The 12,502-nt window shown below is 41.8% G+C and overlaps 1 protein-coding gene across 1 annotated transcript in view; it reads right to left on the minus strand.

Annotated features, from left to right (window-relative positions):
• fras1 (Fraser extracellular matrix complex subunit 1) overlaps positions 1–12,502 on the minus strand; it is a gene marked incomplete at its 5' end in the record, with an annotated part of 337,050 nt that overhangs the window by 156,463 nt on the left and 168,085 nt on the right. The window contains one exon of the mRNA XM_083979904.1: positions 11,863–12,030. Within this exon, the coding sequence (XP_083836030.1) occupies positions 11,863–12,030 (168 nt within the window). The remainder of the gene's footprint in view (positions 1–11,862; positions 12,031–12,502) is intronic.

A 12,502-nucleotide genomic window follows, 5' to 3' on the forward strand; every position in this document is an offset into this window, starting at 1 on the left:
TTAAGAGCTGGAGGAGGAAACGGCGATGACGGGGCCAGAACAAATCACACCGACCTTCCACAATCAGTTACAGACGAGGAGAGTTTATGGGATATGGAAACACAATGACATGTCTCAACAAATTATGGGAAGTTATGGAATAATAAATGACCCAGAATTTAATAAAAGCGAATAAATATGGAATTAATCAACTGTAAACTGGTGGATTTTAATTTAACAATATAATATAAAGTTGGATTTTACAGTTTTGAACCCTTTCTAAACTGCTCCCATCTGATAACCAGCATTTTCTTTAGGGTTTTTATGAATGACACAACTTTAAAACCTCCTGTTGTCTTCCTGGGTCAAGGAAGGAAGGAAGGAAGGAAGGAAGGACAAAGGGAAAGAAGTAAGGAAGGAAGGATAAGGGGATAGAAGGAAGGACGAAGGGTAAGAAAGAAGGAAGGAAGGCAGGAAGGATGAGGGAAGGAAGGAAGGAAGGAAGGAAGGGGAAGGAAGGAAGGAAGGAAGGAAGGAAGGAAGGATAAAGGGATAGAAGGAAGAAAGGAAGGACGAAGGGAAAGAAAGAAGGAAGGACAAAGGGAAAGGAGGAAGGAAGGACAAAGGGAACGATGGGAGGAAAGAAGGAAGGGAAAAAGGAAGGAAAGATACAGTAGATGGAGGGAGGGAACAGATTGGGTCAAAAAAGAAGGAAGAAGGACGGACGGACGAAGGGAAGGAAGGAAGGGAGGGAGGCAAAAAGTATTGTGGAAAGAAGGAAGGGAAAAGGGAAGGAAAGAAAGATGGAGGGAGGAGAGAGACCAGGTCAACTGGATCAAAAGAGGAAGAAAGAAAAGGGAAGGACGAAGGGAAGGAAGGAAAGACGCAAGGAAAAAAGGACTGTGGAAAGAAGGAAGGCAGAAAGGAAGGAAGGATGGAGGAAGTGAACAGATTGGATGAGTTTCTAAACTGCTCGCACCTGATAATTCAATTCAATTCAAAAAACTTTATTGTCTGTCACAAGCAGCATTTTCTTTGGGTTTTTATGAATGACACACCTTTAACCCTTCGTGACACTGATATCCGCATTAAATCTACCTTTCCCTGCACCTGTTTTATTTAACCTTTCCCTTACATGCTCCCTTACACTATATACCCCACCTCCCCCACCCCTTCTACCCTTTACCCCCAGCTGCCCCCCCCCCCCCCCCCCCTCTGTGCAGCCTTTGATGTGGCTTTGGCAGCGTGAAGACAAATAGCTGAGCAGCAGCACTATCAGCTCTGGCAGCAGCAGCAGCAGCAGCCGACATGCTGCTGCTGGAGGTGGAGGTGGAAGACAAAAGGCCTGTCACCGACTGGCCGGCAGCACCACCACCGTGTGTGTGTGTGTGTGTGTGTGTGTGTGTGTGTGTGTCTGCTTGTGTGTATGTGTATGTGTGTCTGTGTATGTGTGTGTTTGCACTTTTTTTTTAGGGATATTTGCACTGAAGTGTTGATGTGTGTGTTTATAATTGCTCCTCTCCAGATTCTTTCACAGAGCTGTCAGCTGGATGCGGGTCTTGTGTACACACGGCATGACAGCCAGCAGACCGCCGCTCGACGCTGATGTGTGTGCATGTGTGTGTGCGTGTGTGCATGTGCATGTGCAAGTGTGTGTATGTGCGTGTGTGCATGTGTCTACAAAAAACCGTTACCCTTTGGGGAGCACCTCAGTGTCAGAGCGACAACTTTGTAAAGTCATCGTCGCCCCCAAAAACCTTCAACCTGACATCCCGCCACCATCACCCCCCCCCTCTCTTTCCCCCCCGTCTGTCTACCCATAATCCCCTTCTTTGCTGGATGTCAAATACAGCAGCTTTAATTGGTTAGCCGAGATGAAAGACCTGTCACCTTGATTGAGTTTACCGGCGTCCACCTCCACAACCACCACCAGCACCGACTCGACTCAACTCATTGCGGCCACGTCTGAGTGACATCAACACACACACATACACACACATCGAGCTGCCAAAACAAGCTCAACACACACATACTGTACACACACACACGGACCTTGATATGAAGAGTCATAAAACAAACACACACTCGGAGGCATATTAAATAGGCTTCCTGTCAGGCTGCATTAATAATGGGAGGAGAGTAAGAACAATAGGCAGCCGTTCATCGGGTTTTATTGCGGTTTGGATATCTAATTTGTTGCGGGGCGGAGAGTGCATATTGATTCCCGCGCTGCCCCCAAAAATTTCAGGTGTGCGTGGGCGTTAGAAGAATCAGATTCATTACTTTGCTTTTGTGCTGATGGGATGGGGGTCATAATTTGAGGTGGGGGCCATCATATAGATTTCATTTCTGGGGACGTGATGCACTTCCAGAAACGATTCCCCTCTTCCTGTTTCTGCTGCAGAACGAACGGCGAAGCAAGTGATCGTTTACATTATTACAGTAGTGCTACACAACAACACAAGCAGCAGCAGCAGCAGCCAAACATGATGATGTATCTCATTCCTCTCATGTGTCTATACGGCATCATTCACATTGATTCTGCTTCTGTGCAGAAGTCCGCCCCGCTCTGAGGAGAGATAATTAGGAGGAAATGGAAATGCGACGGGCGACTGACTGCTCTGCTGCCGGAGTCACAAACACATCAGGAGGAAAATGTGTTTTTCCTTCAGGGCGACATCAAAACCAGGAAGACGAAGTCCTCAGGTGGAAATGTTTTTTTCACAATCCAACACCTGAATCATATTTCTGTCCTGGTTTTATTGTGAAATATATTCTGAACATATCGCCTTTACAAGACAGTAGGTCATATGTCAAAGTAGGATCGTCTACAATATGAGATCTTCAGAAGCACACTGCAAAAACTCAAAATCTTACCAAGAATATTTGTCTTATTTCTAGTCAAAATGTCATTTCTAGTCAAAACAAATCTAACTATACTTAAAATAAGACTCCTCACATTGAAAAAGTAGCTTGTTTGTAGACACTTTTTACTTTTTTCAAGCATATTTTCTTTCACTGGCAGATTTTTCTACTTATTTCAATTGAAAATTTGTTTGAAACAAGTGAAAATGATCTAAAAACAAGTGAATTTTTAGGTGATGAGTCTTATTTTAAGTGGAAAGAGATTAGTTTTGACTAAAATTGAGACATTTTGACAAGAAATAAGACAAAGAGTTTTTGCAGTGCAACTTGTTCCTTACTCAACGAAACATGATCGGATCTCCATCAATATTCATTTACTTCCTCCACAACAGCTTCCCTTCATCTCCTCTGTATCTCCATCTGTCTCCACCCACCCAGTCGGCCGCGCTGAGGCGAGGAGGTGAAGAGATGGAGCGACCTTTAATTAATGCAAAGGAGCAGCGCGTTGATACTGAGGTTTTGAGGCTTCTACAAGAAAAAACACGATTCTTTGTGTGAAAACCGACTGGAAGTGACGGAAAGTGGCGAGCAACAGTGATCCAACACGGTTCAGGTTCACGCTTTGCATATGTGATGTTGTGCGTTGTGTTGCGCTGTGTGTTGTCCACCAACTGTCTCTTGGAGCCCGGAGGGGAGGCGGATTTACAGCCTGGAATTTGCCTCCAGACATCGGATAGCTTGTCAGCTCCTGCCCACTTAAGGTGTGCACGAGTGTGTGTGTGTGTGTGTGTGTGTGTGGGTTTGTGTGTGTCCATAAGTGTGTGTAGGTGCATAAATGCTGGAGTCTGAGAGTCTCATGTGCATGTTTGCACACCGTCTTGCTTTCCTTCTCGACACTAATGTGTACAATAGCGTGCATTGTTTCCGGCCGTACACCTGAACCCACTGACACTCCACTGAGGGAAACCTTTGTTGATGAGAAAAAGGAAAAAAAAAAAAAAGGCCGAGCAGAACAAATGATTTACATATTACTGTGAACGCAGCTTTAATGACGCGTCATTTATCGAGCTGATCCTCGGCTATTAGGAAAACTGGTGGTGAAGGCAAACCAGATGAGTGGCACTTAGTGAGACACAATAGATGCTGTGCGAAATAAGTCGATGCTCAGACAAGCAATTCAGATCCAATTGTCTGTATGACAATAACAAAGCCACTGCCTTTTTCTTCTACTTCTTATGGGAAAAAAAACAGCAGAAATCCAATATTTAATCATTAGGAGGCGGCCGAGACATAATTCAAATCGTATCACATCAAGTGCGGCTCAAATCTAATTTAAGTGGTTTTATTGCCCCGATGCTTTTCACCGGTCACATCACAAGACAAACAGAAAAAGACAAATTTGCAGGACGGGGGTCGACCCTGACAGCAGCACAATACATCACTATTGTGTCGCCTCCTCGTCAACAATTTAATCTGTAACAACGACGACGACAACGCGGCTGGAAAATGGTTTTAAGGAGAAAAGCGCCAGGGCAGAATTAGTGGACAAAGGCAAATGAATAGCGCGTGGCAGGAACAACAATAGACTGAGAGCAGAATGAGCCGAGAGGTAAAGAGACTGAGAGGATCATTTTATTCTGCCGAGGCTTTAAACCGTCGACAGTCGACACGTTTCTAGCGCCCACGCAGCCTCTGTAGCTTCTGCTTCCTGTTTGTGACTGAAACACAATCTGACCAGGACCGAGAAGCTGTGAACCAACCTGTAGCAGCCTGAGAGAGTAGAGGCGGCTCATCATTTGGTTTAATAACACTGAATTGGGTCACTGATAAAGAAAGATTAAGTCCTGAGAGGGAATTGGCTCCATTTTCCAAGATACAGCAGTTAGGTAATAATGATGTAAATATATAATAATAAACTATTAAAGGGATAGTTCAACATTTTGGCAAATTGGCCCATTGCCATAATCCCTATAGTTTTAGGAGTAGGTTCGTTACCTTTAAAGCAGAAGTAAGCGATCCGGTCATTTTGGCTAACTTCTTGTCAGCCGATGGAGTTAGCAGTCACCGCCCTCGTCCCTACGTCACCACATTCTGGCGCATCACTTGGCTGCACACACAGAGAGGACCGCCCCTTCATGCCGTTCTCTCTCCTCATTGGATAAAGGTTGTAGGATACAAGGAAAGTTTTCTCCTCGGCTTACAGCAGAGCAGAGTGACCGACAGACCCGTGTTTCAGACCAAACACTCTATATAAGTGATTGCTGTCAGAAGATATAACTATTTAAGACTTATATTAACACAAATATTCCACTTACTTCTGCTTTAATTGTCGGTGCAAGCTATTTTCAGAACGGCGGAGCAGAGCCGCGAGCTGCTCAGAGCTACGCTACGGAGGCTAATGGGATTTCTTGGTTTCCCTCATCAAACTCATCAATTACACAATCCAACAACTCCAAAACGCAAAAATTGTGACCTGCACATTCACCACGCTATGAGATAATTTTGTATTTGATGAGTTTGATGAGGACTTGTCATAATAAGGACATCCCAAACTAATTTAATGTCAAGTTGTCATGGCAAAGACAACTTCTGGTCATGTCACTTTGATTAATGTCAAGTTGTCATAATCAAGACAACCAAAACAATGTCAATTTGTCATTACAAATACCGAATGACACTTAATGATCGTCCAGAAACCCTTTAAAGGCCACACTGGATTCAGTATAACAAAAAATAATAACGGTAAAAGCTCAAATAATAAGTTGCCAGCTCCATCTGAGTGGTCTGGCTGCAGCTGATTGGTTCATTCATTCATTCAGCTCTGGTGAACGCTACAATCATCACAGTCGGTTGTACTGTGAAAAAAAAAATCGAAGAGATTTGTTCTGGACAAACTGTGGCGCTTATTGCTGCAATCACACCAGCCACTGACAAGGACATACAGTATTACTGAAACAGCAGGTATGGCACTATTGTGGCTGCAGACAAATACAAAAAAAAACATATCCATGAGGATAAAAGAATTTAAAACTGACTTTCAGTTTTCATGCTCCAATCTTCAATCTCATTTACGTACGTACACGCTCTTCCAAAGGCTGGAAATGTGCAACAGCTTCTGACGTGTCACAGATTTCACTCTAACACCATCTACTAGTTCAGAGTACAGGGAAAAGGCCAAAACAACAGAAAGTGAATAACACATCCCCCAAAAATTGGCACCACTGGCTGGACCACATGGTGAACGTGAATGTTTGTTGGCATCAAAACAAAAAGTGAGTCTGAGCTGATGTTAAACAACTAAATATTTTATTGGATGTGCCTTTCATTAAGACGACGATGGTGTTTTGGGGCTTAAAAATGCAAAAAAGTGAAACCACCCTCCAGAATGGAAATCTTCAAGGGTAAAAACGCGGAAGTCTGCGCCAATCTCCTCACGTTGTGTACGCATTTACGTCACAGGCGCCGGTACAGGAAAATAACAACAAACATGTCGGATTTTTTTGAGTGTCACAACCTCACGAAACGACTTGTTTCACAACCAGAATTTGATCCATTCAGTCCGATTACGTTTGAAAAGTCTAGAAGACTGAGCTGCACGATTAAATTATTTTATTCCCGCTCTAGTTAGCTGAGAGCTAATGCGGAAGTTAGCCGGGCTAGCTCGGCGGAAGTCTCTAGTGCGCCCACTTCTGGTTTCTTCCCGAATACGAAAAACAAATCTGAAGTTTTTTTTTAAAAGCCCAAATCCGAACTCGAATACAAATAGTGCACTGGCTGTACACCACTAGTAGCCTATGCATGCAGATTTCCCCTGAAAAACGGTGTAAACATAGCCTGAGGTGAAAGGCTGCAGATTCCCTGTCACCATCACGTTAGAAGTGGCCGAGCACTGGGAGGACCGGATCAAGGAGGTGCAGGAGGTGAGGGGTCCAGAGAGGAGGCACGAAGGAGCCTCTGTTTGGCTGTGGATCAGACACACTGATCCAGGATCTGATCTGTTCTGGCTGCTTCACGGGACCAAACACCCTGATGAACTGAGGTTATGATCATTTGATGACGTGTCACACTGCATCAGAGGCTGGATCCCAGAATAAAACAAGAAGTTCTCCTTCATGTTGGTTAATCGGATCTTTATCTGTCTTTATATTGTGAAAATCTTTCCACACAACCAAACTTCCTGTTTGTTACAACTCGCTTTATTGGCTCTGTGCTGTTGCTGTGACAATCAAAGAGATGAATGGGTGTTAGCAAACGCTCCCACCACCACCACCACCAGCGCCACTCATCGATTTGTAATTGTCTCCTCTGGGATGATAAAGGAAATCCAATAGTGCTAACGGCTTTTCAATTCCAAGGTAAAGTAAACAAAAAAAAACTTCTCTGGTACTTCCACCACCGCCGCCGCTGCCGCTGCTCTGAAGTTAAAAAAGTAAACTGTTGTAAGGAGACAAATCACGCCATTACCCTAAATGGCTGCGGGGCTGGAGATCGTTTTAAAAATCAAACTGATGCAGACTGATGATGACGACGACTCCCTGTTGCCGGGATACATCTGCTCAACGACTGCGAAATGAAGGATCCTGGTTTTTCTCCATTTGTCTTCGGGCTGTTTGACTTGATGTATGATAAGAAGGGGGCCAGAGGATCCCTTATACCAAAAAAGTCATGGTAACTAATCTGAAGCTTGTAGGTTGCACTGCAAAAACTCAAGAATATTTGTCATATTTCTAGTCAAAATGTCATTTTTAGTCAAAAACAAATCTCATAATACTTACATAAGACTCATCACATTAAAAAGTAGCTTGTTTTTTTTGACACTTTTTACTTCTTTCAAGCTTATTTTCACTTGAATTAAGTAGAAAAATCTGATAGTGGAGCAAGTTTTTCTTTCTTATTACAAACACAGAAAACTTTCTTTCACTGGCAGATTTTTCTACTTATTTCAAGTGAAAATTTGTTTGAAACAAGTGTAAATGATCTAAAAACAAGTTAATTTGTAGGTGATGAGTCTTATTTTAAGTGGAAAGAGATTAGTTTTGACTAGAAATGAGACATTTTGACAAGAAATAAGGCAAATATTCTTGGAAAGATTTTGAGTTTTTGCAGTGTGTAAACTCTTTGGTGGCATATGTATTATAACGTCGGAAGAAACCAATTATAATGTTTGAAAAGCTTGAGGAATCCAGGAAGCATCAACTCACAGGAAACTATAAAGACATTCCTGTGCCCCCCCCCCTCCCTTCATCCCCTCCCCCCACCCTGTCATTAACACCATCACTGAGACTCAGCTGCTGAGTGATTGTGAGCAGGCAGCATTGCACGCCGCTGCAGCATCGTGGGAAATCCCAACGAGTCCACCCAGCAGAGTTCAGCTCCTGCACTCAATCCACTGCCTTTTAAAGCTTAATGCCCCTAAAGTGGGATAAGGCAGCCTCCATACCCCCCCACACCCCGCCCTGATCCAGTTTTAAGTTTTCATGATAAATAAATGTACGGTTCAATAATGAATGCAGCGCTGCAGCTCGGTATTGTAGTTTCACCTCCCCAGAGTCCAGTAACTACATGACAAATGGAAGTGCAACTCGTGCATTTACATACATATACTGTAAACTATGGCTTCTTTTCCCCTTTATGAGCTTTGGATCAAACTTTAATCTCTGCCGTGTTAATTCAAAAACTAGTCATATAAGAAGTTCAATGTTGTGGATCTATGTTTATGACTCACTAAAGCCGCACCTCCCAACCTTCTGTATGCGTTGTGCTTCGTCAATGTCTTTTAATCTAAAGGCTCAGATGAGGTGAACACCTCCACCGGATCTTTAAATTGTGGGCAAACACCTTTGATATTTTGATATTTGATGACCTTTGACTTCATAGAGCTAAATTCAGCACATATTTGTCATGTGCTTCTGTGAGAAGGTGAAAATTCAACATTTATTTTCTGGCTCTTTTTACTTTTTCTTTTTAATCCACTGGTTTTTGGTGGAGAACAGAGAAGTGGTTTAACTGGAAACATGTCTATATTGGACGGCAGTTCTTCTTAAACTTAATTCTAAACTCTAACCCTACTCATAAACGCCATTTTAAGTAATAAATGTACATTTGAAGAAAACTTGAAGAACTTGTTGGATGTTGTGATGTAAAACTGATGAACTAAATTTACTTATTCTTGAACAACAGACTTTCAACAAAAGAGGTGATAAAATGTAATAATGCAACAGTTTTGTGTCAAATAAGGCTGGATATCATTCAGAGATTTATAATATCTATATATATCTATATTTACATAATTTATGATATTGATACTGTTACTAACACATTGGTTTCAAAACCATTGAGTTTTTTAAAAACCAAATTCATCAAATTTGTGCAAATGTTTTGCTTTACTACAGTTTTCCTTTTGAGATCAGCCTCTTTCTTAACTTTTGAGCTGATTTTCTCTGTCAGTATTGAAATGTGTTACTAAATGACGACGAGGCAGCACTGAACTGCTTCAGTCCATGAAACTATTGAAGTCTGATATTTGAAACAGCTTTTACTCTAAAATCTGGATCTCTTCCACGTTCTGCACCTCATGTTTATCAAACCCTCCTCTCTTCCTGCTGCTCTCACACGCCTTCCACTGTCATCAAAGTGCTTAAAAACTCGACTTTAATGTAAGCAGTGGCTATAAAAACCGCTGTTTGGCAGCGTGCGCTTCGTCTGGTGTCAGGTAACAGAAGCTGTGGCGGATGAAACTCAGAGCCAAGTGGAAAAAACAAAAAAAAACAAAAAAATGCCAGCGTTGGTAAAAAAAAAAAAAATGACTTGGCTGCGCTCGAGGAGGAAGAGACAGCAGGTAGAAGGAAAAACTTGCATCGCTGCCAAACACTGAACGCAGCGTGGTCAGCGCAGGGTAAGACGAAGGGAGGTAAAGAGAAAAAAAAGTGATTATGGTCTTTTCATGTCTTCCTCCTCTTCGATGTTGTTCTGCTTTGTTAGAAATAAAAACACACACATGGAAACGAACCGCCTGGCTCCATGGTGACGAGGAGGAGGTGAAGTTATAGAGGCAATGGTGTGTGTGTGTGTTTTGTGTTTGTGTGATAATTATTCTCACTTGACAGACAACTAGAACCCAGCTTAATAAAAAACTCACCCATTACACGCACAATTTCACACTCAAACAACCCAATCAGGCATCGCCACACACACACACACACACACACACTGTCCTCCTTCACCAAACAGAGACACAAACACAACGTTTCCTAATATAACTCAAGACTGGAGACAAAACTTCTCTCAGGAGTTTGACATGAACACAAAGACAGGGTGTTGTTTGTCTCTATATGTGACTTGTGACCCGGGTGTACCAATGGATGGATCCAATCCAATCCATTTTATTGATAGAGAGAATATTTAAAAAAAACAACCAGGTCGACCAAAGTGCTTTACACTGCAAAAACTCAAAATCTTTCCAAGAATATTTGTCTTGTTTCTTGTAAAAATGTCTTCATTTTAGTCAAAACTAATCTCTTTCCACTTAAAATATGACTCATCACCTAAAAATGTACTTGTTTTTAGACCGTTTTCACTTGTTTCAAACTCATTTTCAATTGAAATAAGTAGAAAAATCTGCCATTGAAAGCAAGTTTTTTTTGTGCTTGTAATAAGAAAGAAAAATTTGCTCCACTATCAGATTTTTCTACTTATTTCAAGTGGAAAATAGGCTTGAAAAAAGTAAAAAAGAAAGAAAGAAAAAAAAAGGGTCTTAAAATAGCTACTCTTTAAAATGTGATGAGTCTTATTTAAATATAATTAGATGGAATTAGACTAGATATGACATTTTTGACTAGAAATAAGACAAATATTCTTGGTAAGATTTTGAGTTGTACAACAGAAGTAAAACAAAAATGGAAGGGTTTGCTTTCAGTAACATTTAAAAAGGTTTTGAGACCATTAAAACAGTTTAAAAGCAAATTAAAAGAACTCCTATTGTTTCTTTTTTAGGGGACAGGTAGGTCATCAGCATAGAAATTAAAAAAAAAAATTGAGCTGGGGGGAAGAAAACACAACTAAAACAGGAGTGGTCCAAGGATAGAGCCCTGGGGGACTCCACAAGAAAGCGGACCGCTGTTGTTTTCACCTTGTGTGTCCATGTGTGTGTCTCTGAGACGTTGGCGTGTGCGCAACACATTTTATCGCCACAAGAGAGTCATGAAATTTAAGACAGGTGTGTGTTCGCATCAACACGGAGGCTGACTTTGAGGTTTAGTGATCATGTAACAACACCGTAACACCTGCTGAGCTCTTGTGCTGACGGGTGTCGCAGCTGCTCTGACAACTTTGTGAGAAGGTTTTTTAGTTTTATCTGACACGGGTTAAAACCAGTTGAAAAATTGAAAAGAAATAAAAGAAATAAATAAATAGAAAATCGCATTTCACTCATGAGAGACTCTCCAGCTCGTCCTCACATGTTCTGCTTCTCCAGAATAAGAGCAGGAATGTAAAGTGTCCTCTAACCAAGACCAAACTACACCACATCTCCTACATTGTGTGTGTTTTGTTCTTCAGTGTAGCTTTGTCTACTTTTTTTGTATCTTTAATACTTACGCAACATGAAGCCATGATGATATACAACATTAAACACAGCAGTTTATCATTATTGTGTGTTTTTATTGGCTGTATGTTGATTGATAATGGTGATGTAAGTGTTCCTAAGTGCTGCTGCTGGTGCCGTGTGTTCTGTTAATAATAACTACAACTCTGTGTGATGCAGACTCAGCATCTTCCTCCACCAGAAACAGATCATTATCTGGATCTGAACCAAACCTCGTACGTCTCAGCATCATAAATATGCAAAACTTTTCTAACCTCAAGATACAAACATTAAATCCTGAGAAACCGATTAAATTGTTAAAGAAATGCATTTAACGCTCCTGGATCTTCTGCTCGTTCGATGCACATCTGTGTCGACAAACAAACTTACAAACTGAACTGAACTGAACTGATCCAAACACGTCCAGATGTGCTCACCTCTGCACGTCTGCACGTCATCCAGGTAGGTGTGGGCGGGGCATCGAGCTGTGCAGACGCCGTGCTGCAGGTGACCGGACTGTGGCAGCAGCGTTTCCTCCGGTTTGAGGCAGCGGAGACAATCCGAGGCCAAAGGTCCCACACAGGAGCGACAGGACGGGTGACAGTCTGAAAACAAAGGGAGGAGGACGTCAAAGTAGGGTTGTTTTTGGTGTCTTTGTGTCAAACTGTCATTTTACTTTTTATTAGTTTTAGTCACTTTCATACTCTTTTTTTTGTCTAGTCAGGTTTCAGTCGACTAAAACATTTTAGTCTTATTTTAGTCAGAATAATCCATGACTATTTTCGTCTAGTCTTAGTCAACGAAAACTGATGATTTTCCACAATTTTTGGACTATAGAGCGCACCTGAATATAAGCCGCACCAGCTAAAGTTTAAAAGAAAATCAATTTTGTACATACGTATATAGGCCACACTTTAATATAAGCGGCAGGTTTTCATGTTGTAACATGAGATATTTACACAGAAAGACAGTAGGGAACTGTGCAAATCCGGTCACTTTTCCGCTGTTTTGGTTACACTCCTCTCGCCCATGTGCATTTGTTTACAACGAAGCCGGCGAAAAATCAATAACTGGAGT

This window comes from Trachurus trachurus, assembly GCF_905171665.1.
Source record: "Trachurus trachurus genome assembly, chromosome: 9".
Taxonomy (NCBI): Eukaryota; Metazoa; Chordata; class Actinopteri; order Carangiformes; family Carangidae; genus Trachurus; species Trachurus trachurus.